At 43.1% G+C, this 27,469-nt stretch overlaps 1 protein-coding gene across 2 annotated transcripts in view; it reads right to left on the reverse strand.

Annotated features, from left to right (window-relative positions):
* Window positions 1-9,982: 9,982 nt before the first annotated feature.
* gna11b (guanine nucleotide binding protein (G protein), alpha 11b (Gq class)) overlaps window positions 9,983-27,469 on the reverse strand; it is a 71,607-nt gene continuing 54,120 nt past the window's right edge. For both annotated transcript variants that reach the window (XM_084309860.1, XM_084309861.1), the window contains 3 exons: window positions 26,086-26,215; window positions 23,845-23,998; window positions 9,983-10,944 (listed from right to left, as the gene is read on the reverse strand). In XM_084309860.1, coding sequence (XP_084165986.1) covers window positions 10,754-10,944; window positions 23,845-23,998; window positions 26,086-26,215 — 475 coding nt within the window. In that variant the 3' untranslated portion in view covers window positions 9,983-10,753. The remainder of the gene's footprint in view (window positions 10,945-23,844; window positions 23,999-26,085; window positions 26,216-27,469) is intronic.

A 27,469-nucleotide genomic window follows, 5' to 3' on the forward strand; every position in this document is an offset into this window, starting at 1 on the left:
CACAGAGGGTGGAACAGGAAAAAACGAAAATGACGTAACCACTACACCTCCCTATTGTGTGCGTGTGTGTCAAAAATAGACTAAAACAAATAAAAACGGATTGACAAAAAAACAAAAGATACGAGACCAGTCATTTTTGTGCACTGTTATTTTGAGTTCCGAGCCTTGATATTTAGGATTTAGCCTTTATCCTATTGTCATACTAGCGCTCGTTTCCCTCAAGTTTCAAGTTTCTTTAATAGTTGTCATACAGAAGTACAGAATACTTTTATACAAAATGCTTCTTACTGTTGCGCTCCAGAGACTGTGCAAGACAAGATAAGTATGAAATAAAATAACATAGTAAAATTAGAAGTAAAAAAAAAATGAGGTCACAGTGTTCAGTTTAGACATATGTACAATGTTCGATGCAGAATAGACGTAGTTACCATACAATATACAATACTGTGCAGTGTACTAATATACAATACTATATAGTGCAAGGCAGAAATGGAGAAATGGGACGAGGTGCAATTTAGGTACAATTCACAGTAGGTGTACGAGTTGTAGTGCAAATCCTTTATCAATAAATATAAAGTGTAAGTGTGTTTGTGTGATCTAAAGTGTGGAGAGTGGGTGCTGCAGTGTGTTGTTTGTTTGAGTGAGTGTGTGCGTGTGGGTGTGTGTGCGTGTGGGTGTGTGTGCTGTGTGGGTGTGTGTGCTGTGTGCATTTGATGGTTGTTGCATAGTGATTATTGTTCGTTTAGCAGCCTGATGGCCTGGGGATAGAAGCTTCTTCTGAGTCTTTCTGTGCTCGCCTTAAGACTCCGGTATCGCTTGCCTGACCGCAGCAGTTCAAAGAGGCAGTTGTTCGGGTGGCTCGAGTCCTTAATAATTCTCTTAGCCTTCCCCTTGCACCGCTTGTTGTAAATGTTCTGGAGGGTGGGAAGCCCCCCTCCAATTGTGCGTTCGGCTGAACATGTCACTCTTTGTAGTCTGCTACGGTCTTGTGCAGTGCTATTCCCAAACCAGGAGGTGATGTTGCCGGTCAGGATGCTCTCTATTGTACATGAGTAGAAGTTCCTAAGGATCTTCTGACTGACTTGGAACTTCCTTAGGCGCCTGAGGAAGTAGAGGCGTTGTCGTGCCTTCTTCACAACACTGTCAATGTGTGTGGTCCATGTCAAGTCCTCGGATATGTGGGCTCCGAGGTACTTGAAACTGTTCACTCTCTCAACCGGTGCCCCGTCGATGCTGAGGGGGCTGTAGTCCTTGACCCCCGACCTCCTGAAGTCCACAATCATCTCTTTTGTTTTGCTGACGTTCAGGGAGAGGCAGTTCTCCTGACACCACTGTGACAGGTTCTCTACCTCTTCCAGGTAGGCCCTTTCGTCGTTGGCAGAGATCAGGCCCACCACTACTGTGTCATCAGCAAATTTGATGATGGTGTTGTTGTTCCGCTGTGCTACGCAGTCATGTGTGTACAGGGAGTAGAGGAGGGGGCTCAGAACACAGCCCTGGGGGGCCCCTATGTTGAGCGTGATGGATGAGGAGGTGCAGTTGCCGGCTCTTACCACCTGGGGTCTGCCCGTCAGGAAGTCCAAGACCCACTGGCAGAGGTCATAGTTCAAGCCCAGGTCCCTGAGCTTGGCTATGAGTTTGGAGGAGACTATGGTATTGAATGCTGAGCTGTAGTCGATGAACAGCATTCTCACATAGTTCCCCTGCCTCTTGTCCAGGTGTGATGCTGCTGTGTGCAGCACATGGGCTATGGCGTCCTCCGTGGACCTGTTGGGGCGATATGCAAATTGCAGAGGGTCCAGGTTGATGGGGAGGGAGGAACAGATGTAGCCCTTCACTAGCTTCTCAAAGCACTTCATGGCTATGGAGGTGAGGGCTACAGGGCGGTAGTCGTTGAGGCAAGCGGGCGTAGATTTTTTGGGTACAGGGATGATGGTGGACTTCTTCAGACAGGTGGGGATGACAGCCTGTTCCAAGGACAGGTTGAAGATGTCAGTGAATACCGGGGCCAGTTGGTCGGCACAGACTTTTAGGACGCGGCCGGGGATGCCGTCCGGTCCTGCTGCCTTCCTGATATTCACTTTTTTAAAGATCCGTCTCACCTCATGCTCTGTTACCCTGAACACTGAGTCTCCATCAGCAGACCCCCCCCCCCCCCCCCCATTGCCGTGGTTTGTAGGCTGGTGTTGTTATTCACAGCCTCAAACCTCGCATAGAAGGAATTGAGATAATTTGCTAAGGAGGATCATTCCCTATATGCTTTCTCTTTTGTTGTTGTCGTTCTTAGCACTATTCTATTTAAATCTTTCAAAACATTTATGTACCCCAGTTGCTATTGCATGTACATGTGTTTTATTACACGTATACATATTATGTAGATAGTTACATACCAACTATTTCGCCTGTTTTATTCTACACCCATAGCAACACTATTACCGACATCCAAGAAGGGGGATCCCCCCTTGAACAGCCCTTCTAAGGGTTCTCTCCTCCATAATACCTGTGGTGCTTTTTTCCTATTGCTAGGTTTTTAGTGAGTTTTTCCTTACCTTCGCTGGGTTATGTCCGGGAGTTTTGTTTTGGATTTTATGATGGGTTTTTTGTTCTTGATTTATTGTGGTTTCTTCTTGACTTGTTTAAAGAAGACTTGTCCAGCCCATGGGGACATTAACTTGCGATTGCAGGCTTTACAAATCCATTTGATTTGTGTCTTATTGTTATGTGAACTTACTTGTTGCGTCTGTTATGAGATACACGTTCACTTAGTTTTTCCAGATTTTAATGGTTGCACAATTCCTGTATAGTGTATAAATTGGATGTACAATAGGGAGTATATTATATTCCTTCAGCAGAAGATCCTTCACTATCTGCTCTTTCTGACTGACCAGTACTCAACATATTCCACTGGTCTGAGTAGGGGGCGGGGCCTTATGATTACCTGACCAATGTGATCAGTTACTCGTTCTCAAAATGTTATATTCATTCTCATTAGACTAATGTGACAGTACTGACGATACTGTCATTGTCAATTAGCAATGACACATTCCAAGGCACACCTTGGAATTATTTTGCTTGTAAATGTCATATAAAGCATATAATGACCATATAAGAGGATATAGTCAAATAGGAGCACCACTGATTACATTTGATTGAGAAAACGATCATCAAGGCTGATCTTATTAGCTATTCGAATGATAACGTTTTTTTCTTTGATCTCAAAGCACACCAGCTGAGACCCACTGGTCTACACTAGGAATGAGCACTATCTGACAAATCAGCTGTTATGGCCCAAGTAGACACTTTATTCTTTTATGCTGAATGAGTTGGATCACAAAAATGATATGCTTTGCTTTTTAATGAACACCAGATTTAAGAGGTCCTTCTGCATCGACGGTGGAATTTACACACTATCCCACACGCACAATCACATACACAGCCTTCAGTTCAGACATACCCATCTACACACACCACCCCTTTCGCAGTGTGCGCGCATGGGAGAAAGATAAGTGTGTTGGTAAATCTCCCATCATACATTATTGTTTGCATTTGCAGGACAATGTGAGAAATGCTGTTTCATATATATATATATATCCATTAAATGGATGTTTAGCCAACAAAATAATTGAGTTAACGAAGGATGTTTCCCCAAATGTAGGCTACACATTTTACTTCAGCTAGATCTTCCTTAAACGTGTTCAGCCAGGGGCCCTCGCCCTGGAACCTGGGCTGACTAAAACACATCGCCGCTCGCCATGTTCTCTCCCACTGTGTTGTTATTTTTATTCTAATTTGTGTATATACACTGAACCACAATTATATTCTATTGTACTTCCATTTTAATTTATATACAATTTTATTCCACTTTAATTGTCTGTCCGTTAATGTCGCATGAAACGACCAAATACAATTCCTTGTGTAAACTACCTGGCAATAAAGACCTTTCCGATTCTTATTCCGATTTGGGAACACATGAAACCGGGCCACAAGCCTCTTCGGTTCATGACCCATAGGTTCAACATTTTAGTTTAGGATCAAGGGATTAAGCCAGTTAAAAATGTCCAGACCCAGAAGCAATGCTGATCTGATGTAAAACAAATACATTTAAAAAAAAAAATGACCACGAATACAGCGTTACCTTGATCCTCCAGACACCATGAGGACATTTCCATGACAGGAAGGACTACCATACACAACATTTACATGATCCTAGGTGCTGGGTAATCATATTTATTTGTATAGCACTTATTCTAAAACAGTTTACAAGGTGCTCCACACAAAACAGATCAATGATTCAATATAACAAGGATATCTGTTTGGACATTGTCAGCTGCGATTTAGTGAGTGACCTTCGAAAAAAAAAAGGTCAACCGTAGAGGAAGTTGAGGCTCCGTGACTTCTCGGGCTACCCGCATTAAAAACTGGACGGCGCTGCTACGTACTAAACACAAGCAGCAATGATGAATCACACTTACCACACACCCTCAGCAAGTATAGGAACAAATTTATTTCAATTTAAAACGGATACCTTGTCATTATGTTTCTCTCTTAGAAGGCGGCAATGATCATAAGTCATGTTCATGTTTGAATGAGGATCAGGCAACAGTGGTTGAAACAAATACATGAAACACATAAAAAATAAAAATATATATGGCAAGAGTAATGTAAATCAATTATCGATAATAATCAACCGATTCAACCCTTTTAATCAAGGGCTCTGCATCAATGAATACATCCAAGCCCTCACTTCCAAAAAAAAAAAAAAAAAAAAAAAAAAAACGGCACATGCAATTATAATTACACAGTTTCTTAGAAAACAGCAGATTATCTTTTAAATCTTCAATCTTAAATACAGAGTAAAGTCTTTTTGTGTGTGTACTTAATCATCTATCTTTTCGTGTAGTCTCTTGGGTGTGTTTTTCTTTTAAAAAGGGGACCGTCTCAGGTGGGCAGTCCTCCCGATGATGACCTCAGCGTTGGCACTTAAAGAGAGCCTGGCTCTAGAGTGGGGTTGGCACACTCAGTATAATACATCATTTACATTTGGTTTACATACAAAATAAAGAAAAAAAATAACAGCATTGTATACACCACTACACATTTAACCATCAGGTCTCAGTTTAAAAAAAATGAAAAGAAAAAAATGAAGAAAAAAGATCAAGTGGTCCTAAATACAATAGCGTTCCGTAAAGTATTATGCTTTTTTTTTTATTATCTTACAAATAAAAGAAAAGTGAAAAAAAAAAACTTTCTTGAAAAGGAAACCAAGCTTGAAGTTCTGAATATGCACTAAACTCCATGTTGATTCCGCTTTAACAGGACACCTCATGAGTACCAACGGGGCCCCACAGGAAGTTATGCCATATACATTTACCACCCGGGTCATCTTAACGGGTCATAGAACATGCTAGGTATCGCTATAAGGTTTCAACCTATTAGGCTATAACAGGCCTTCATTATTAGTCTCATTTCCTTCATGACCACATAATAAAAATAACTCGATAACAAGGGAAAAGTATTATAGCGGGGAAACCCAATTGGGTCTTCTCACCGGTCAGTGCTCATAGGGTTAAAAGGTGACAAAGAAAGGACACTGTTGGAAAAAAAATGAAGTGAACTGATTCTCATGTCGGCCACCTACAGCTCATATGTAGTGAGATAGAAAAAACAAAAGAGTCAAAAATACATTGTGCAACAGGGGCCTTACTGAACCAAAACTCATAGCCAGTCAGCCCTCAACTATCTACCACTAGATTTGTAGTGTCAAGTATGAATGTGACCTGAAAACACAGGCTTCTCAGGGTATTATAGGTCACCACTGAAGTGGGTTGCACTCAAAACACATGAGTAAATGCTTACAAACTGTAAAACGGCAAAAAAATAAGAAATACTTGAGTACATCTATACTGGGATATCCATTCCATATTAATACTGACATCCTGAGCCACGCAGAACCTCTTAACACCAGATATCTGTCTAACGGTTGGCTGTCTGCTCCCGCAGTATTAAACTAGTGTAACTTTCAGGGAACGAAATGGCAGTAGAGGTTTGTTGGCCATTAGCTCAAACACTTGGGGGGGGGGGGGGGGGGGTCTTGATAAGTGTGTAGTATCAAGTCTTTTGTGACATTAGTGTTTATATACTGTATGAGGTCAACTGTAAAATAGAGATAACACCATGCAGTCAGGGCAAACAAAAAAAAGGACTTGTGAAGGTAAGGGGGCATATTTACATCTAAGGGATAAAGACTGGGTTCATTTGATTCACTGCTGAGACAGTAGTATATAAGGGAAAAAAGGAGAAGTTGAAAGAAACTGCTTAGTGTTGGTCATCTCTACACACACCTTCAATTTGCTTTAACACCTCGACTACTACTCTTAGAGCACACAAGTAATCTCCACGCAGAACTTGAATCAATAGAAAGGTCCTTTCCCAGTGTATCATGGTAATTTCCTTTGGTACACCCAAGGTGGCTTTCATAGAAGTTCGACATGTTGTCATGGAAACAAGGATCGCTTTTGAACGGCGCACAAGACTCAAAAGTTAGAACGCTCGACACCGCTGGAACGCTTGTCCAAATGATTCCGTTGCCGCAGTAATAGGCTCAACCTTGCGAGTCTCGCGTGCGCGCAACGAACAAAACTGATTTTCGAAACGTTCCAAGGAAACGTCAACTTTGAGGCGTACCAACTGAAACAACCAGTTGGGGCATGTAGGTGTTGTAGATTTGCACGGGAACAGCTGTTCCATCGATTCGAATTATATGAATTTCCATTTTTAAAACAAGCAATAGTGGATTTCTAGTGTCACCGTGGTCCTGTATTCCACTCCCACTGTCTGCCTGATGCACTGTGATAGCCCTTAATGACAATGAAGGTTAAGTCGCCTGTAGAAAAGTATATCTGCACATCACTGGCACTATCAAAGCAAGCTTCAAAACTGGAAATTAACAATGCAAACCAACGACAGAACTTTTCTTGTGTTAAATTACAAATAGCAAGCATGGACCGCGATAGGTCTTCAATCACTGATAAAAATTCCACCTACTTTCATATTGTACATTTTCTATGTATGCATTACAGCGCTGAGTCTATAAACCCAAGAGGAAATACAAGTCGTTTTTTTCCTTTTTTTTTAAAATCAAACAAAACAAATGTGAGGGCTGCTAAAGAAACCATACTGATTTATCATGGATGGAGATGTAATAATGGCAAGAACAACTGGAAATGTCTTAAGAGAAATAGTAAGCAGAGATCAAGTCCATACTATACCAGACTTTTCTTTTTTTTCCTTTTTAAATGTTTTTCCTTTTTAAAGTTTTTTTTTCTTTTTTTCTTTTTTTTTACACAGCAGGTTAGACTCAAGTAGGCTCCACCAATGAGAAAGGAGCAATTCAACATGACAGAATCAAAAGCAGTCAAATTATCAACACCTTCAAACCTGGTCCATAAATTAGATAAATAAATAAAAAGAAAAGAATTACTCTTTTTTTTTAATAATTTCTTGTCACCGTATGTGAAGAATCTTATCAGCCCTAGTGTTAGTATTACTGTGGAGCTGGAGCTGTTGCAGTAGTGTGGAGTTGTGAGGGTAAAAGAAAGAAAGAAAAGAATACAAGCACGAAACCGTCCGGACCCAAGGCGCAACTAACATTATGTGTTTTGGCGCAGCCAGTTGTGGAATGTGAAAGTTGTTTGGTTAACGTTACACTTACTTGGTAATGCTAGCAGCCCATATATCATCCCGACCTTGACCACTGTCCTCTGAAGGCCGTACCGGGCTGAGTTCTTAAGCTAGCACAAATTCATTGATATCATATGAATCTGATTGCAGGGAATCCATTGATACCAAACATGATACATTAGCTTACCAGGAAATGGGCTAAATATCGCTCCTACGTAGCGGCGTCTTCACAGGGACGCCTCCACTCCCTAAAGCGCAATTATAAGACGACCCCTTTTAGTACAGGTGGTATTCAGAGCCGAGGCTGTTAACGTAAACGACCGTTCACTCACAATGTGAGCTAGCGCACCTCGGCTCATCAATTCCTTTTTACGAACACAAACTGGGAAATACACAAAGGTATGCATGTTAACAGGAAATAAACTTGCTCTACAGTTGAAGAAATGCGAGTAGATTCTCACCTTAAATCACTGACGCACACAAAAAACAAAACAAAAAGGTGAAGAGGGTTAATTGTCCGTGCCGAGCTGAAATGAAGCTGCCTCCGGCGGATCCGTGCACATCCCGGTGTGCGCACGAGAGTGCTCGTTAGCAGCTGGGGGCAGCTTTTGTGTCGTTAATACCGTGCGATTGAAAGCGGGGGGGGGGGGGGGTAATGCCGTTCGAGGATGATTTGGGGAGATGCAGAGAAAGGCGTCGCTTAGTGTGTGTGTGTGTGTGTGTGTGTGTGTGGTGCGGCCAGACCCCGCTTCCACGCCACGTTAGCGCCGTGCCAGCGCAGGAGAGGAGTCGCTAGAAGCGTGTAAATGATCTGCGCATGCGTTCGACTAAATGTCCTTCACGGAACGTCCATGAGTGAGTGAGTGAGTGAGTGACCACAATTTGCCACGTTACAGCCCCACGGCGGCAGTCCTGCGCGCCGCGGGGGGAAAAGGTTCTTGGTGGACAATCCCCCCCCCCCCCTGCCCCCCCGCCCGACTATTGCTCCTGGTCTCTCGTTTTACTCAACAGCACTCATCTGTGTGGAGTCCTCTAATAAACAAATAAAATAAAAAAAAGCCATAATCACAGTATCATTACTACCGTAAATTCATAAGAAAACAAAAACAAAACAGTACACTATCGAAAGAAGTGGATTATTATTTTTCTCTCTTTTTTTTCTGTTTTTTTTTTTTTTTGCCAAAGATGGTGTACCACAGAGCCGTCTTTTCTTTTTTGTACAGGAGCGTTTTCTGTGTATATGTATTTACAAACATAAATATACACAAACAAGAACGTTTGCAAACGCCAGAGTGCGTGTCTATGAGAGAAGGGTCACAGCTCTCCTCTCACCACTCAACAGCAAGCAATCTTTTTTATAAACAAACAAAGTGACTATACAGTACAAAAGTAAACAGAAGCAGGCCCTGTGTGTGTTGATATAATGGATGTCACCACATCACCGCCAGGCTGTGTCCAATAGGACTGCCGAGTGACGAGCGGCGTGACATCTTCAAAGATGCCACGGCCTGGATTCAAACCCTCGCCCCCACCCCCCTCCCGGACATGATTTATGTACAAAACTTGACGGTTTTTGATTTTGGTCAAAATACGCCCCTTGCATTGAAAAGCCCATCCAGGCTGCTAAGAAGATAGAATCTCGTGGTTAACTCTACTGGCAGATGCATACCGATGACATCGCGCTCACCTCAGCTCTGCCCGCCCGCCCGCCCTGATCTTGGCATAGCCTGTGTCAAAATGTTAAGTCTTCTCACTCACTCCTAGTGTCATGTAGTAGTGTGTATCTCAATGGAACCAGGCGATGTCACGTGGAAGGTTTACAGACAGGTTTCTGTGAATCTGTACAGAAAACATCTGGAGGGAAGCAGTATGATCAACTTAAAACGAAAAGAAAATAAAAATAAAAAAAACAAAACAAACGGAAATCTGCAAAGGATACCTATTGTCAAGTAAATTTCTGGTTACTTGTTTTTTTTACATTTCCGTTTTGCGCATTTTTAAGTTTTTGTGTTTTTCGAATGTGCCGTTATTTCGTTAAATAGAAGTAGACGTAGCAACTACTATCATTAAAAATGTTTAAAAAATCTCAGCGATGAACAGAGATTTCGATTAGCCTTACTGCTCCCCCTCGTGCTTTTTCTCTTAGTGTTTACATAATGCATTTACTTTATAATATATATATATATTTTTTTTTCTCTTTTCTCTTTTTTGCGATTGCAACGCTCACACGGGAGGGTACATTCATAGATGCAAGGTGGAGACAGAATCCTATGCCCGCCCACCCCCCCCCCCCCCCCCCCCCCCCACTTCCTGTGTGCAACATCACATCCCGTCGAGGTTACGTCGTTACCCCGCTGTGAGCTCGTGGCGAGTCCCTGTGATTTTCCTCGCGCGTTCCGCTTTACTTATCTGTATCGCCGGTCAGGAGCTACGATAACGACTTCCTCCTTCCCACGCCGCCGGGAGCTCCGACGAGGAGACAAATCTCAGGATCTGATCTCACACCAGCTAAAAGATCAACTCCTAAAAGGGGCGGGGCCTTGGAACCCACAGTTCATCCAATACACAGCTCCTCACTGGTCCTTGTTGCCCACACACACACACACACACACACACACACACACACAACACAAACACAAACACCAAAGTCCCCTCCGTAGTCACCTGTGGGATACAGGCCATGTGCCAGACCAGTGTGCCAGAGACAGCAGTCGGGGGGGCAAATTTGAGACGAGGACCAGAATCGGGGAGGGAGGGAGGACTCTGACACAAGCTGCCGAGAGGAGGAGGAAGAGGGCAAGCTTTGGTGAAAGAGGAGGGGTGTATGGGAGGGGGGGGCGGGGCGGGGTCTGTTTGAATCCGTTATACTGAATAAACAAAAAGGGAAGGGTTCTATCGGTGTGTGTGTGTGTGTGTGTGTGTGTGCGTGCGGGCGTAGTATGTGTTGCGACGCATGTGGAGTCGAGCGCACACGTGGTGTGCGTTTGTGCAATGGGAAGGTGTGCGCTGTGTGTTTGTGTTTGTGTTGTGTTGTGTTGTGTTGTGTTGTGTGTGTGTGTGTTGTGTGAGCTCCTCAGACAAGGTTGTACTCTTTGAGGTTGAGCTGTAGGATGGTGTCTTTGACCGCCGCAAACACGAAGCGGATGTTCTCAGTGTCCGTAGCGCAGGTGAAGTGGGAGTAGATGATCTTGTCGCTGTCCGGATTCAAGTCCACAAACATCTTCAGGATGAACTCCCGCGCTGCCTGGGCATCTCGCTGGGGACCTGCATGCACACAGAGAGGAAGAGCAAAGAGATGAATAAATCTATAGAGTTCCGTTACATCTCCATTGCAGCAGACGTCATACGCATGCAGTTAACGGAACGTAGACCAATCTCAGTCACTCTCATTGTCTCGGACCAAATTCGGCCACGCCCCATTCCCAGTAAAAAGTGGGAATCTCTAGAATGGGTTTTGGGCGACGGTGTTTACGGAAGTGCCTCTCAAGTTGACGATACAAAACACTTTCTGTTGTCAGTAGATAGTAGCATTGGTTTAAAATTAAAAGGTGAAAATGTTGAAAACTACATGAATACATTTCCCAAGACCTTTAGCACAGGTCACTGGGACGCGTCTATTCTTTGACGCGATCTGAACAGCGGTCAACTATTAATGCGACCTCAGTACAGTGACCGCGAATGGTAAACTAATTATCTTAACAAAAGTGCATCATTAGCATTATGTTTGTTGTCTAAAGGGAAACAAAATGGTACAATTTAAGATTTTAAATGTTATCCGCATATATAGGACAAATAAAACATTGTTAATTTGTAAGAAACCTCAATGAAAATGGCGCAGGGTAAGTAATATTCGCTATTGTTATGAAAATGTGATAGAATCCTATAAAAATGTGGACGCATTTGGTCACCGTGACGCTACTCAAACAGTGAACAGTGGGCAGAGCGCTGCCAGCAGCTGGGGAACTAACGGCAGCAGAACTCGAGAACTGCTAGGAATGTCTGATCACTAAGTGCGTCCGACTCTTAAACCACCTAAACTGCACGGACTACAATGTATGACGTATATCATGCCAGTTAGGGTACCTTATGTATACTGCACCCGTGTATACTGTAAGGCTGAGACGATATGCCATTTGGAAGAATAGATAAAAATCGGGACAAAATTAACGGTAAATATCGATTTTTGAATGAATGAAGTTTATTTTTCGGTCTTGTTTAGGTTAGTTGTAACGTTAGTTTAGGTTCGTGTTAATGTTAGATAATGTACAAAATAAACGTATTCCGCTGCTATAGACGTCGCTCTTTTATTTTGAAAACCCCCAGAAAGGAAGTCATTATATTAGCTTTAGTATTAGCTCCGGTTAGCTCTGAGCGTACAGTAGTTAGTAGTATATTATCAATACCAGCCATTGGATTACTGTTTTCTAAATTGGGGAGGCTTTTAATGGTCAAGGTAAGAGGATTTTAAGTCATGGTATCCATAAACTTCAATCGGTTCGGATCCTTTGAATGAATGAGAATGTAAACAAACACGGCTTCCACGTAGAAATCACTGACTGCGCGCAAAAATAAGTTCTGAGTATATCCGTTTAGAAAACGTAATTGTCTAATTCAATTATTTTTTATTTCTCCACGTGGTAAATACACAGGTCACAACATGTTTACAGGAACGTTTTGGAGTTTTTAGTACTGGGAGATTTCAATAGCGCCAATCTGAGAAAGGTATTGCCCGACTTCTATCAGCATGTGACTTGCAACACCAGAGGCGGTAACATCCTAGATCACTGTTACACGCAATTTAAAGGTGGCTACAAGGCTCATTCTGATAGTGGCTTCGGTAAGTCAGATCACGCATCAATTTTTCTTTCACCAAAGTATAGACAGAGAATTAAAAGTACTCCCGTAGTCTCGCGAGAGGTGCAGAAATGGGATGTGACGTCAGAGGATACGATCCGGTCAGTGTTTCACAACACAGACTGGAATGTGTTCCGCGACACAGATAACATTAATGCCTACACGGAGACAGTGCTGGACTATGTTTGTACTAGGGTGAAAGAAACAATCCCCACTACCAAAATGAAAGTTTACCCAAATCAAAAACCCTGGGTTGACAAATCCGTCCGTGAAGCTCTGAGAGAGCGCACCAAAGCATACAACGACGGCCTAGAGGCAGGCAACATGAATGACCACAAGGTGGCGCGATACAACGTAAGGAGGACTGTGTCAGAGGCCAAACGACGCTACAGGGATAAAATTGAACTCCAGTTTGAACAAGCTGACTCTAGAGCTATGTGGCAGGGGCTCAAAACGATGACAGACTACAAAGGCGCCTCCCTCAAACTGAACAGTGACATCTCCTTAGCAAATGACCTCAATACCTTCTATGCGAGGTTTGATGCTGGTAATAACAACACCAGCTCACAAGCCTCGGCAATGGGGGGGGGGGGGGTCGGCTGCTGATGGAGGCGCAGTGTTCAGGGTAACAGAGCATGAGGTGAGGCGGACCTTTAAAAAAGTGAATATCAGGAAGGCAGCAGGTCCAGACGGCATCCCCGGCCGCGTCCTAAAAGTCTGTGCCGACCAACTGGCCCCAGTATTCACTGACATATTTAACCTGTCCTTAGAACAGGCTGTCATCCCCACCTGCCTGAAGAAGTCCACTATTATCCCTGTACCCAAAAAATCCAAGCCTGCTTGCCTCAACGACTACCGCCCTGTAGCTCTCACCTCCATAGCCATGAAGTGCTTCGAGAAGCTAGTAAAGGGCTACATCTGCTCCTCCCTCCCCATCAACATGGACCCCCTGCAATTTGCATACCGCCCCAACAGGTCCACGGAGGACGCCATATCCCATGTGCTGCACACAGCAGCATCACACCTGGACAAGAGGCAGGGGAACTATGTGAGAATGCTATTCATCGACTACAGCTCGGCATTCAATACCATAGTCCCCTCCATACTCATAGCCAAGCTCAGGGACCTGGGCTTGGGCTATGACCTCTGCCAGTGGGTCTTGGACTTCCTGACTGGCAGACCCCAGGTGGTGAGAGCAGGCAACTGCACCTCCTCATCCATCACCCTCAACATAGGGGCCCCCCAGGGCTGTGTTCTGAGTCCCCTCCTCTACTCCCTGTACACACACGACTGTGTGGCTCAGCGGAGTAGCAATACAATCGTCAAATTTGCTGACGACACAGTGGTGGTGGGCCTGATCTCTGCCAACGACGAGAGGGCCTACCTGGAAGAGGTCAAGGTCCTGGCGGGATGGTGCCAGGAAAACAGCCTCTCCCTGAACGTCAGCAAAACAAAGGAGATGATTGTGGACTTCAGGAGGTCGGGGGTCAAGGACTACAGCCCCCTCAGCATCGACGGGGCACCGGTTGAGAGAGTCAACAGCTTCAAGTACCTCGGAGCCTACATATCCGAGGACTTGACATGGACCACACACATTAACAGTGTGGTGAAGAAGGCACGACAACGCCTCTACTTCCTCAGGCGCCTAAGGAAGTTCCAAGTCAGCCAGAAGATCCTTAAGAACTTCTACTCATGTACAATAGAGAGCATCTTGACCGGCAACATCACCTCCTGGTTTGGGAATAGCACTGCAAAAGACCGAAGCAGACTACAAAGAGTGACACGTGCAGCCGAACGCACAATTGGAGGGGGGCTCCCCACCCTCCAGAACATTTACTACAAGCGTTGCAAGGGCAAGGCTAAGAGAATCATTAAAGACTCCAGTCACCCGAACAACTGCCTCTTTGAACTGCTGCGGTCAGGCAAGCGATACCGGAGTCTCAAGGCGAGCACAGAAAGACTCAGAAGTAGCTTCTATCCCCAGGCCATCAGGCTGCTAAACGAACAATGAATGAACACTACACAACAACAACCACCAAACGCACATAGCACACACATCCACACGCACACACTCACTTTAAACAAACACACTGTAGCACCCACTCCACACACTTTATAGCACACACCCACTTTAAACAAACACACTGTAGCACCCACTCCCCACACTTTATATTTATGGATGAAGGATTGCACTACAACTCGTACACCTTACTGTAAATTGTACCTAAAATTGTACCTCATCCCATTTCTGCTTTGCACTAGATAGTACTGTACATTAGTACACTGCATAGTATTGTGTATTGTATATTATATGGTAACTCAGAACATTGTACATATGTCTATACCGAACACTGTGACCTCATTCTCTTCTTCTAAATTCATGCTATATTATGTTATTATGTTATTTGATACTATCTTGTCTAGCACAGTCTCTGGAGCGTAACAGTAAGAAGCATTTTGTATGAAAGTATTCTGTACTTCTGTATGACAACTATTAAAGAACTTGAACTTGAACTTGAGTTGTATTTGGAGTGTATTTGGTGACTGTAGGGCACTGTAGGGAACGTCAGGCTCTAAAACCCCCCCACTTCCAGTGATGAAGCTAAGCTACGCTAACGGAGCGACTGTTCCCTAAGCTAAATGCACGCACAGAGACAAAAAAGGTATGTATCTTCTTGTCTAACTCCAGGGAAGATGTTAAATAAGCTAATTTCCCAAAATGTTGGAGTTTTCCTTTAAAGTTTAAAGGTCAATATATCAAAACGTGGCACTTTACAGTGAACTGCCGCCTCTTTGAACTGCTGCGGTCAGGCAAGCGATACCAGAGTCTCAAGGCAAGCACAGAAAGACTCAGAAGAAGCTTCTATCCCCAGGCCATCAGGCTGCTCAACGAACAATGAACACTACACAACAACCATCAAACGCACATAGCACACACATCCACACGCACACACTCACTTTAAACAAACACACTGTAGCACCCACTCCCCACACTTTATAGCACACACTCACTTTAAACAAACACACTGTAGCACCCACTCCCCACACTTTATATTTATTGATGAAGGATTGCACTACAACTCGTACACCTTACTGTAAATTGTACCTAAATTGTACCTCATCCCATTTCTGCTTTGCACTATATAGTATTGTACATTATATGGTAACTCAGTTACGTCTATTCTGCATCGAACATTGTACATATGTCTATACTGAACACTGTGACCTCATTTTCTACTTCTAATTTACATGCTATACTATGTTATTTGATACTATCTTGTCTAGCACAGTCTCTGGAGCGTAACAGTAAGAAGCATTTTGTACCGAAGCATACCGTGCGGCAAAGGGAACTGCTCCCGCCTACCTCCGGTCAATGGTCTCTAACTACACACCCTCAAGACCCCTACGCTCTGCATCTTCTGGCCGCCTCAGACCTACTCCTATCCAAGCTCCGGGAGGGTCATCAAAGAGAAGTCGCCTATTCTCAGTCCTTGCCCCACAATGGTGGAATGAACTACCCACCCCAGTTAGGACAGCCGAAACACGTCCAATCTTTCGCCGTCGACTAAAGACGCACTTCTTCAACCATTATCTGAATTAAAAAAAAAAAAAAAAAGAAAAAAAAAAACCTAACCCTAACTAACCATACTGTCATGCACTTGTCCTAATAAACTAACCTACACTGTAGCACTCAACACTTTGATGAACATTGTTACTCAGCTGATAGAGTTGTGCCCTTCCTGATGGCTTGTCGTACAGAACTTGTAAGTCGCTTTGGATAAAAGCGTCAGCTAAATGACTAAATGTAAATGTAAATGTAAATGTATGAAAGTATTCTGTACTTCTGTATGACAACTATTAAAGAAACTTGAAACTTGTATTGAAAACAATATTGTTTTTCATTTAAATGTCTGGAAGAGCTAAAAAATAAAAATGTCAAATGATATTTTCGTTGCCTTTTTTGAGTTGATCTAAAATGTTACAGATTGTTAATATTGTTCATATTTATTTACCTAATTTATGTGCAATCCTTTAATTTCAGCTCAGTGTAGAGAAATGCACCAATGCTAACAACCGCCTTACTACGTGTGTCTATGACAACACTGTTGACGCCACGTATCCGTGACACGCGCGCCCGGCAACAACACTATTAGTTTCGGGGGCCTACCACCCCCCTGAAAAAATCCTAGGGAAAACACTGAAATGTATAAAACCGAGATTTTGGACAATCATTATGCTTTAATAACTTAAACACAGTGTGTGTGCATTTGTGTGTGTGGGGTATATACTATATGATCAGTCCTCCAGCTCATCTTCACTCCCCGTCAGCACCAGCTCATCTTCCTCATCTCCCCTCTCTCTTGACGACCAGGGGTTAATCCCTGGTCTACGCTGAACGATTTTGGGAAAATATCTAATTGTGATAACAGGTATTGCGATTGCGGTTCAATTTGCGATTATATTTAAATTCTTTTTTAACTCTTTGGACGCCAGACCCGATAATAGTCGGGTTATCTCGCCATGCGTTGAGCGCCAGGACCCCCGAAAACCTGTGTATAGTTGGGTTTTCATCGTTTTTTTTTTTTTTTTTTATTATCATCTTTTTCCTCCTCCTTTTTCCGTTTTTCTCCCATCCCAATGTTAGTCGTTATGCCAATTCCCAATCCCCTTCCTGGTCGTTGCGCACTCTACCCCCTACCGTCGGTCTGGGAGGGCGGAGACCAGGGCTCCAGACTAACTTTTTTCACCACCGTCCCAGAACCGTCCCGAAATACAATCTTAACCGTCCCAAAGTGAATGTAACTGTAAATCAAATGTCGTTTCTTTACTTTGGTTTTGTCGTCTATAGTTGTTATTGCCATAAGAAACACCATTCAGAGAAGGGGAGAATAAATTGATTTAGTCAAAAGGCTCCCAGGTGGAAAGATTTCACAAGAATAATTATGATTAAAAATAAATAAATATATATATATAAAAAAAAAAAAAAAGTGTTTAACAAGGTGCTAGTATAGGGATATTTGGTCACGGTCAGTGGTGCAGTCGTAATATGGGCCAAGGCCAAACGCCACGTGCGCTCCCGCACGCACGCGCATACATGTATCTCTCCTCTTTCATGAGTCGGAGCTGGGGACGAGACGGGCGGTCTTTTGTCACATAACACACGCCCAACACTCCACACACACACAGTCTAGGTGATAAGTACCGGCCGGCACTTATCACCTAGACTTTGCATAATAATAGGATGCGCGCAATTCTGCCTCAGTGACGAAGCCCAAACGTCGTTTGACCGCGTATGCCCAGCACTGCACCCCTGGTCACGGTGCTGTTATAGTCAACCAATTGGAGCCATGTTGATTATTCCTTCCATAGGAAAATATATTTATATTTAAATGTATTTGTATTTTATTTCGTTTTAGTTTTTTTTGTTATTACAAATGTGTGTGTTTATGGTTGAAAATGTTAGAGATAAATAAAGATCAAATCAAATCCAACTGAATAAGTTATCCCTCTCCTAACAAGAAAGAAAAACGTAGTTTAGCTCTAAACTATATAATATCATTGCGTCCAGAGATTCCACCTTTGATAACTAAAGTAATGACACTTGACTAGTAATGAAACATGTCCCTTAGATCGCGCTGTCCTCCTGGTCGATATTGATGATAACTGCTGCTAAAATAAAATAAAATAAGTCCCGAGTCGAGACTCCGTGCTGCTGTTCCCAACGAATCCCAATAGTATGCAACTGCAGAGCCAGGGGCGCTTTCAGGTCCGGTCACAGGCCCGCTCAACAGCGCCCCCCACCCAACGGCTGAATTGCCAATGGCTGAATCAGAGTATTGCACACAAAAAAATGTATTCCATTTTTATTGCTAAATTCCGCGATTCCGTGAACGCGGATTTCATATGGCTCTACTCTAGAGGTATGTGGCAGGGCCACAGATTACAAAGGCACCTCCCTCAAGCTGAACAGTGACATCTCCTTAGCAAATGATCTCAATACCTTCTATGCGAGGTTTGAGGCTGTGAATAACAACACCAGCCTACTGCAATGGAGGGGGGGGGGGGGGGGGGCGATGCTGATGGAGATTCAGTGTTCAGGATAACAGAACATGAGGTGAGGAGGACCTTTAAGAAAGTGAATATCAGGAAGGCAGCAGGACCGGACGGCATCCTCGGCCGCGTCCTAAAAGTCTGTGCCGACCAACTGGCCCCGGTATTCACTGACATCTTCAACCTGTCCTTGGAACAGGCTGTCATCCCCACCTGTCTGAAGAAGTCCACCATTATCCCTGTACCCAAAAAATCTACACCCGCTTGCCTCAACGACTACCGCCCTGTAGCTCTCACCTCCATAGCCATGAAGTGCTTTGAGAAGCTAGTGAAGGGCTACATCTGTTCCTCCCTCCCCATCAACCTGGACCCCCTGCAATTTGCATATCGCCCCAACAGGTCCACGGAGGACGCCATAGCCCATGTGCTGCATCATCACAGCAGCATCACACCTGGGCCCCGTTTCATGTACCTGGATAACTGAGTTAGCCGGATAACTTTAGCTGGATAACTGGGTTAGCCGGACTTTCCGGTTTCATGTACGTGGATTTTCCAGATCACCATGCCAACAGATCCAAAAGTTTGAGCCTGCTCGAAAGCAGAGTTCAAGTTCAAGTTAGCCCGATCACGCAGAGCCACGCCCCCGCAAAGAAGTGACAGCTCGTTTCCTGAAACTATTCCCACAGTCTACGATCTGCATTATACCATTCTGAATTACGTTTTTGTGCTCCATTCTTCCAGAGGGGGCTTTTGAAATGTAAAATAGACCCAAAATGCTGATATTAAATTCACTTTGTCCTAAATAATGCACGTTATATATACCGTGGCGACGGTGGCGCTCGCTCGTGCGATGTACACATGATGTGGTTATTTTAATTGTAACTGGGATTAAGATGTCTGATGAGATGCGCTGTTTGACGGATTTGAGAAATTGAATGAGCCGTTGACGTCACATTAATGAATGAGGATAAAGAGATAAACTTCATTCAAAACAAAGGATATTCTAAACACGGGTCTCTCGTTCATTAATGTATAAACAATGAATTTATCCCATCTGGCCCAGTGGCCCAGCGGTAGTGCTCAAGCCTGCCAATCCAGCGACCGGGGTTCAAATCCCGGTGTTTCCAATATGATTTTTTTGAATATAATATTAATGATTATACGCCAAAGTAGCCTGGTTTTAAGTTAAAATATTATAAATCTACATGCATTGAGGATGTCATTCTTTATATAGCTCTCAACGTGCACCAAATTGAATTATTCCTATATTGCAAAAAGAAGGAAAAGACTAGGGTCTTGAACCCCGGTCGTCCGTGTGAAAGTCAAAAGAAGAACCCGTTACACCACAGAGAAGATAAGTAAAAGATTGACTATACATCAATCAATGGGTAAGAGAGCCGTATCGTAATTCTGTATAACAGTTAACTAATAATTTTCGCTAGCAAGATCTCATTTGATTATTCAATCCAGCAGGCAAGTTTAAAGAAATATAATCTGATTGATTGAGGTAATGAGGGACTTAGAATTAGCCTATAGATAACGCATTTAACTTGTCGGCGAGGCGATTGAGCCGTATTGCAATCTGTCAATAAAGTCTTAAATCAATTAATCAATCAATGCCGTTGAGAATCAGGGTCTCTGCCATCGATACGTGCTGGCTTTTCACCTAAAACGGCCGCGCGCATTTAGCCTGACTCGCAAGTCTGGCTTGAGTTAACGAGACTGAATCCACCTTTGTGAAACAGGAAAATCCCGGCTTCGAACATCGGGTTAACTGAAGCTGGATAATGGACATCTTGATCGACTTAGTTGAACCACGTACATGAAACAGGGCCCTGGACAAGAGGCAGGGGAACTGTGTGAGAATGTTGTTCATCGACTACAACTCAGCATTCAATACCATAGTCCCCTCCAAACTCATAGCCAAGCTCAGGGACCTGGGCTTGAACTTTGACCTCTGCCAGTGGGTCTTGGACTTCCTGACGGGTAGACCCCAGGTGGTAAGAGCAGGCAACTGCACCTCCTCATCCATCACGCTCAACATAGGGACCCCCCAGGGCTGTGTTCTGAGTCCCCTCCTCTACTCCCTGTACACACATGACTGTGTGGCACAGCGGAACAACAACACAATCATCAAATTTGCTGATGACACAGTAGTGGTGGGCCTGATCTCTGCCAACGACGAGAGGGCCTACCTGGAAGAGGTAGATAATCTGTCGCAGTGGTGTCAGGAGAACTGCCTCTCCCTGAACGTCAGCAAAATAAAAGAGATGATTGTGGACTTCAGGAGGTCGGGGGTCAAGGACTACAGCCCCCTCAGCATCGACGGGGCACCAGTTGAGAGAGTGAACAGTTTCAAGTACCTAGGAGTCCACATATCCGAGGACTTGACATGGACCACACACATTGACAGTGTTGTGAAGAAGGCACGGCAACGCCTCTACTTCCTCAGGCGCATAAGGAAGTTCCAAGTCAGTCAGAAGATCCTTAAGAACTTCTACTCATGCACAATAGAGAGCATCCTGACTGGCAATATCACCTCCTGGTTTGGGAATAGCACCGAACAAGACCGCAGCAGACTACAGAGAGTGGCCCGTTCAGCCGAACGCACAATTGGAGGGGGGCTTCCCACTCTCCAGAACATTTACAACAAGCGGTGCATGGGTAAGGCTAAGAGAATTATCAAAGACTCCAACCACCCAAACAACTGCCTCTTTGAACTGCTGCGTATTCATCCACACGCACACACTCACTTTAAACAAACTGACTGCAGCACCCACTTTAGAACACCTAAACACACTTTATAGGTAAAGAATTTGCACTACAACCCATACCTCATTACACCTTACTGTAAATTGTACCTCATCCCATTTCTGCTTTGTACTGTATAGTATATTGTATTGTAACTCAGTTACTTCTACTCTGCATTGTACATTATATATGTATATACTGAACACTTTGTCTACGTACTTGACTTCTATTTTATACCGATACTTATTTTATACTTATCTATTTTTCTCTAGCACAGTCCCTGGAGCGTAACAGAAAGAAGCATTTAGTATAAAAGTATTCTGTACTTCTGTATGACAACTAATAAAGAAACTTGAACTTGAACTTCGAGTCCAAAAGTGTCTTGAATCAAACAGGATCAATACATATAATGTTAGGTAGCCCTCATGAGTCTTCTTCATCTGCTCGAGCCAGACTATATATATATGATTATATATTTTTTTACATTTTACCAGTAGTGCTGAGTCCAACATAGTCCATAGTCTGGTGGAAACGCACCTTATCAACCATAATCATCATCCATATAATCCGTTTTGTCTTTCTCATAATATCCAATAGTTCACTCTAGGCGATCGCGATTGTCGAACGTGTCCTGCTCATTTCTGCCCTAGGTGTTTGGGGGCTGGCACTAACACACTAATAGCTGGCCCATGCATGTTCATAAGGTAGGTGATACTGCCAACTGGCGAGATTCAACAGTCATTGCAATTCCAACGTAGGCAGATGTGCCAGGGAGCTCCGGCTGAATGTTTAGAACGGGGATCAAAGGGAAAATATCAAAGGATCGAAAAAAACGAGATATTACGTTTTTGGCGCTCAAGCGTTTGCGGCGAAACACGATATATTAAGTTTTTGGCGCTCAATGAGTTAAGAGGATAAGAACGTTCTAAATTAAGTTAATTTATCCGACTGTTTGTATCAATTGATGAAAAAGTAGGCATGTGCAGTAATGTAGATTAGAAAATTGAGGATGCAATATATTATCGAGATGCCACTTGGACAGCGGAATCGTAAACGAATCACAGCTCTACGGGACAGACAAAGACATTAACAGTGGTAACAGTGCTTGCACTGCACACAAGAGTCTTTTTCACCAATTGACCATATTAACATACTCGGGTGGGAACAGGGAGGAAAGGAACCGGACCTGAGCATGACAAGCAAAACGTATTTTCTATTCCAATTGAGTGTATATACCGTAATTCCTCTAATAGTAACCGGGTCTCAAATACAAGCCGGGTCTCTATTAATGGCCGGGTGCGCTCTTGAGCTAAGCAATTATAAGCCGGCCTCCTAATACAAGCCGGGTTACTAATATACTGAGCTGCATACTGAGCTGGTTACTTGATTTCACTTTGAAAATGTTGAATTGACCAGTGACCACCTGTAATTGCACTGTTTACTATTTCATACAGTACTTGGTTTCAATAAATGAACCCAGTACATTTTACTGGGTTCAAACTGACACAAAATGTTGATTTATTCATTATGATCCGTTTGAAATCTGAAATATAGGCCTCCCTCTTATACAGGCCTCCTCCTAATACAAGCCTGGTACCCGCTACAGTTGAAACAAATACAAGCCGGGGTTACTATTAGAGGAATTATGGTACTCTACTACAATCCTGGACAATTTCATAGCCCTGTCCTATATTCTATTCTACCTTTATTTTCATTTAGTTTATATATCCTATTTTATTTTATTCTACTTTAATTGTCTGTTAATGTACCAAATGACCAAGACAAATTCCTTGTATGTGCAAGCTTACTTAGACATTTCTGATTCTGATAACTTAGCATTCATCCGACATAATCAACGATCCAAGCCTTCAGACGAAGAACCATATATGTCAGTTTTTGAAAGGTTTCAAACAGCCAACATCATTACAAATATAAAAACAGTTTCAGTGGAATTGCATTTACTAGGGAACGGCCTGGACCAAAGTGTATTCCCTGTTGCGGTGTTTGCCATTAGCAACTTGCTAACATCAATAGCAATCCATTTAGAATGTTTTATGTTGCCAAGTTTTAAACAGTCTAGTCGGTCCCAATCATTTGGAGAGGGAATGTTGTACACAAAGAACCAAATGCCGCTGGTTTAAAGTTCTACATTACCTTTAATGATGAATATGCACACAACACTCAAAACGGTCTTCAGGTGATGGAATTTGGAAACATCACTCATCAAAAACGGACCGGTATGGTTCTCCCTCAATATAGTATTCAATCGTCGCTATTCACCATTTCACCATAACTCTCCCCCTCCCCCACAAGCACTAAAGGATGATTTCACCATCGCTCTCCCTCTCACACACAAGCACTAAAGGATGATTTCACCATCACTCTCCCTCTCACACACAAGCACTAATGGATGATTTCACCATCACTCTCCCTCTCACACACAAGCACTAACGGATGATCTCACCATCACTCTCCCTCTCACACACAAGCACTAACGGATGATCTCACCATCAAACTCGGGGAAGTAGTCGACCAGGTGCGAGTAGGAGATCTTCTCCTCCAGCAGATCCTTCTTGTTGAGGAAGAGGATGACGGAGGAGTTCTGGAACCACGGGTAGGTGATGATGGTCCTGAACAACGCCTTGCTCTCCTCCATGCGGTTCTGGTGTGGAGGGAAGGGAGACGAGAGTTACTAGGACCGCATCCACACCACGTCTTCACCACCCATACAGAGCGCCTGAACGTTGAGTATGGGTCCATACCAAGTACCCATCTGATCCATGGATCTTTACTGAACAGTATAGACAAAGTATTGAGATATATAATCAACGTGTCTCCATTAGAGAGAGCCAACATAATTTTATATGTAAAAGAAATCCAGCAAATCAAGTCACTTTGCTTTGATTTATGGCATGTTGCACATTTCTTGTTATCAGATTTTAGTATTGGGGAAATTCTCCCATACAGATACCCTATTTTAGCCTGGTATCAAACCGATATCCCATACTACCATCTAGTTTAGTCTGGTATCAGACAGATATCCTATACTACTATCTATTTTAGCCTGGTATCAGACAGATATCTTATACTAGTATCTATTTTAACCTGGTATCGGCTGATATCTTATACTAGTATCTATTTTAGCCTGGTATCAGACAGATATCTTATACTAGTATCTATTTTAACCTGGTATCGGCTGATATCTTATACTAGTATCTATTTTAGACTGGTATCGGCTGATATCCTATACTAGTAGGGGTGCAACGATGCATCGAAATGCATCGATCCTAATGTGACGATTCAACTGCATCGATTTGAAAATGTTAGAATTGATTAGAAGAAAAAAAAAGAAAAACAAAATCTTTTTTTGTGTGTGTTGTTTTTATTGACCTATAGTCCATTCATGCCGAGTGAATCAGTTCCCCCAGCCCCATTTGTGTATTCAACATTTTTCGAGGAATTAACCGATAGAAAATTAATTGAATCGAATCGTGGTCAAATTAAGAGATTTCATGATGCATCGAATCGTTGCCTGAAGAATCGTAATCGAAACTAATCGTTGCGAGGTCGAATTGTTACACCCCTATATACTAGTATCTATTTTAACATGGTATTGGACCAATATCCTATACTAGCATCTATTTTAGCCTGGTATCAGACCAATATCCTTTACTAGTATCTATTCTAGCCTGGTATCGGCCGATATCCAGTACATCCTTAAGAACTAACAGGTGTTCTGTGTAGGAATGCACCAATGACACTTTTTCCACTGCTGTTATCAATGGACCCTTTTCAGACATATCATAGCAGGGTAAACTGTTGTTCTTTTTGTTGCAATAGATCCGCAAGATGCTGGCCCAATAGATGCAAGTGGGCCAGCATTTACAATGCTAGTACCAACTAGTCAATGCCGGCTCACTGGCACATCCAAATCAATTAATGTTATTAGGTGCAGCTGTATTTCCGCTGCTATGTCCGAGTCCTAAACTTGAAGTACTGGCAGGTATTGAGTACAGGTTCCATCCATTGACCATAGTAATACAGCAGCCATTTTGATTTTATGTCAAACCCCAACCTGATGCAACCATGACATAAGAGCAAAATGGCCACCGTGTGAATATGGTCAATTACTTTTACTGAACAGCATAGAGTTAGTTTGGGGGGTTATTGGACAAAAAGGAGTGATACGTAATAACAATCTTTCTCCATTAGAGATTCGACATGCCAAAGATAAGGAAACAAATCAAGTTACTTTGCTTTGATATCCGACATGTTTATACATGGTTCTTGGTATTGGCTTTTCAGTACCTGGGAAATTCTGATACTGATGCCCCGTTTTAACCTGGTACCGGCATGATATCTGATAACCAGCGGAAGTATCAGTCAATCCCTTGTTTTGTGGTATAAATCTTTGATAGAATTGTTTTTGTATGTCTCTCTCAGACCAGCCATAGTTAACTAACAAAACAGCCTCAATGTGTCATTTCACATCCACAGTAATAGGGAGTAGGAAGCAAAAAATATCAATGTGTCGCTGTCCCTGTCCCAATACTTATGGAGTCCAGTGTGTATGTTGTGTGCTGGTTTTACTATACTTGTGAGAACAGACTCTCGACAGACCACCTATAATGTGCGAATATTTTGAGTTGTAGGGACATTTTGGCCAGTCCAAAAACAATGCTTATAGGGTTATGGATGAGCATATAGCGGGCATGGTTAAGGTGTGTGTGTGCGCGCGCCTGTGCCTACCTCGTTGTCCGATTCCACCAGGACCTGGTCGTACTCGCTGAGGGCCACCAGGAACATGATGGAGGTGACGTTCTCAAAGCAGTGGATCCACTTCCTCCTCTCTGACCTCTGACCCCCCACATCCACCATTCTGATTGGAGGGACGGCGGGGAACAGAGGGAAAGGACGAAGGAGCGAAGAAACAAAGGAAGGGGAAACATATTAGAGCGCATCCCTCGCTGTGCGTCGACCTACAGTCAGGTACCTAAATATTTGGACATTGACACAATTTTGGCTCTGTACACCACCACAATGGACTTGAAATGAAACAATCAAGATGTGCTGTATGTGTGGACTTTCAGTTTTAATTTGAGGGCATTTACTTCAAAATCAGGTGAACAGTGTAGGAATTACAACAGTTTTTACATGCCCACCCCCCTTTTTTTTTAAGGGACCAAGTAATTGGACAAACTAAGAATCATAAATCAAATTGTCACTTTAAAATACTTGGTTGGAAATCCTGAGGTCTGGGACCCATAGACATGACCAGACGCTGGGTTTTGCTCTGCCAGGCTTTGACTGCAACAGTCTTCAGTTCCTGCTTCAGTTTTGTCTTCAGCGAGTGAAATGCATGCTCAATTGGATTCAGGTCAGGTGATTGACTTGGCCATTGCATAACATTCCACTTTTTGCCTTGAAAAAACGCTTTGGTTGCTTTCGCAGTATGCTTCGGGTCATTGTCCATCTGCACTGTGAAGCGCCGTCCAATGAGTTCTGAAGCATTTGGCTGAATATGAGCAGATAATATTGTAGAAATACCACAATTGAAATTAACTCTAGGCCTTTTAGCTGCTCCTTGTAAATGAATTAATGAAGGAATAACACACACCTGGACATGGAATAGCTGAGCAGCCAATTGTCCAATTACATTGTCCCTTAAAAATGGGGAGGCACATGTTGTAATACACCATTTACCTGGTATGGATGTAAATACCCTCAAATTAAACTCTACACTTAAAGCACATCTTGATTGTTTCATTTAAAATCCATTGTGGTGGTGTTCAGAGCCAAAATGATGAAAATTATGTTGATGTCCAAATATTTATGGACCAGACTTGCTAAGACGTGATGTTTAGTCAAGTTACACATTCCAACATCAAGAAAGACAAAATCATACAGAGCTCCAGTGGGGAGGGGGAGGGGATCTCAATATTCAAATAGCTGGCACGATGTTGTCTTTCAGTTTTGAGGTTATAAATCCATCAGTGTCATTTTGTTGGACGTTTAACCATCTTTACTACCCTTCCAGTGCAGACTAGTCTGAAAGAGAGAGAGAGTCTTAAAAATCGAAACGTTTTTCATTCCCAGAACAGAGGCTCCTGAGCGCACGCTGTTGCCCGACACG

The sequence above is a fragment of the Notolepis coatsorum genome, assembly GCF_963971535.1.
Source record: "Notolepis coatsorum genome assembly, chromosome: 3".
Lineage (NCBI taxonomy): Eukaryota > Metazoa > Chordata > Actinopteri > Aulopiformes > Paralepididae > Notolepis > Notolepis coatsorum.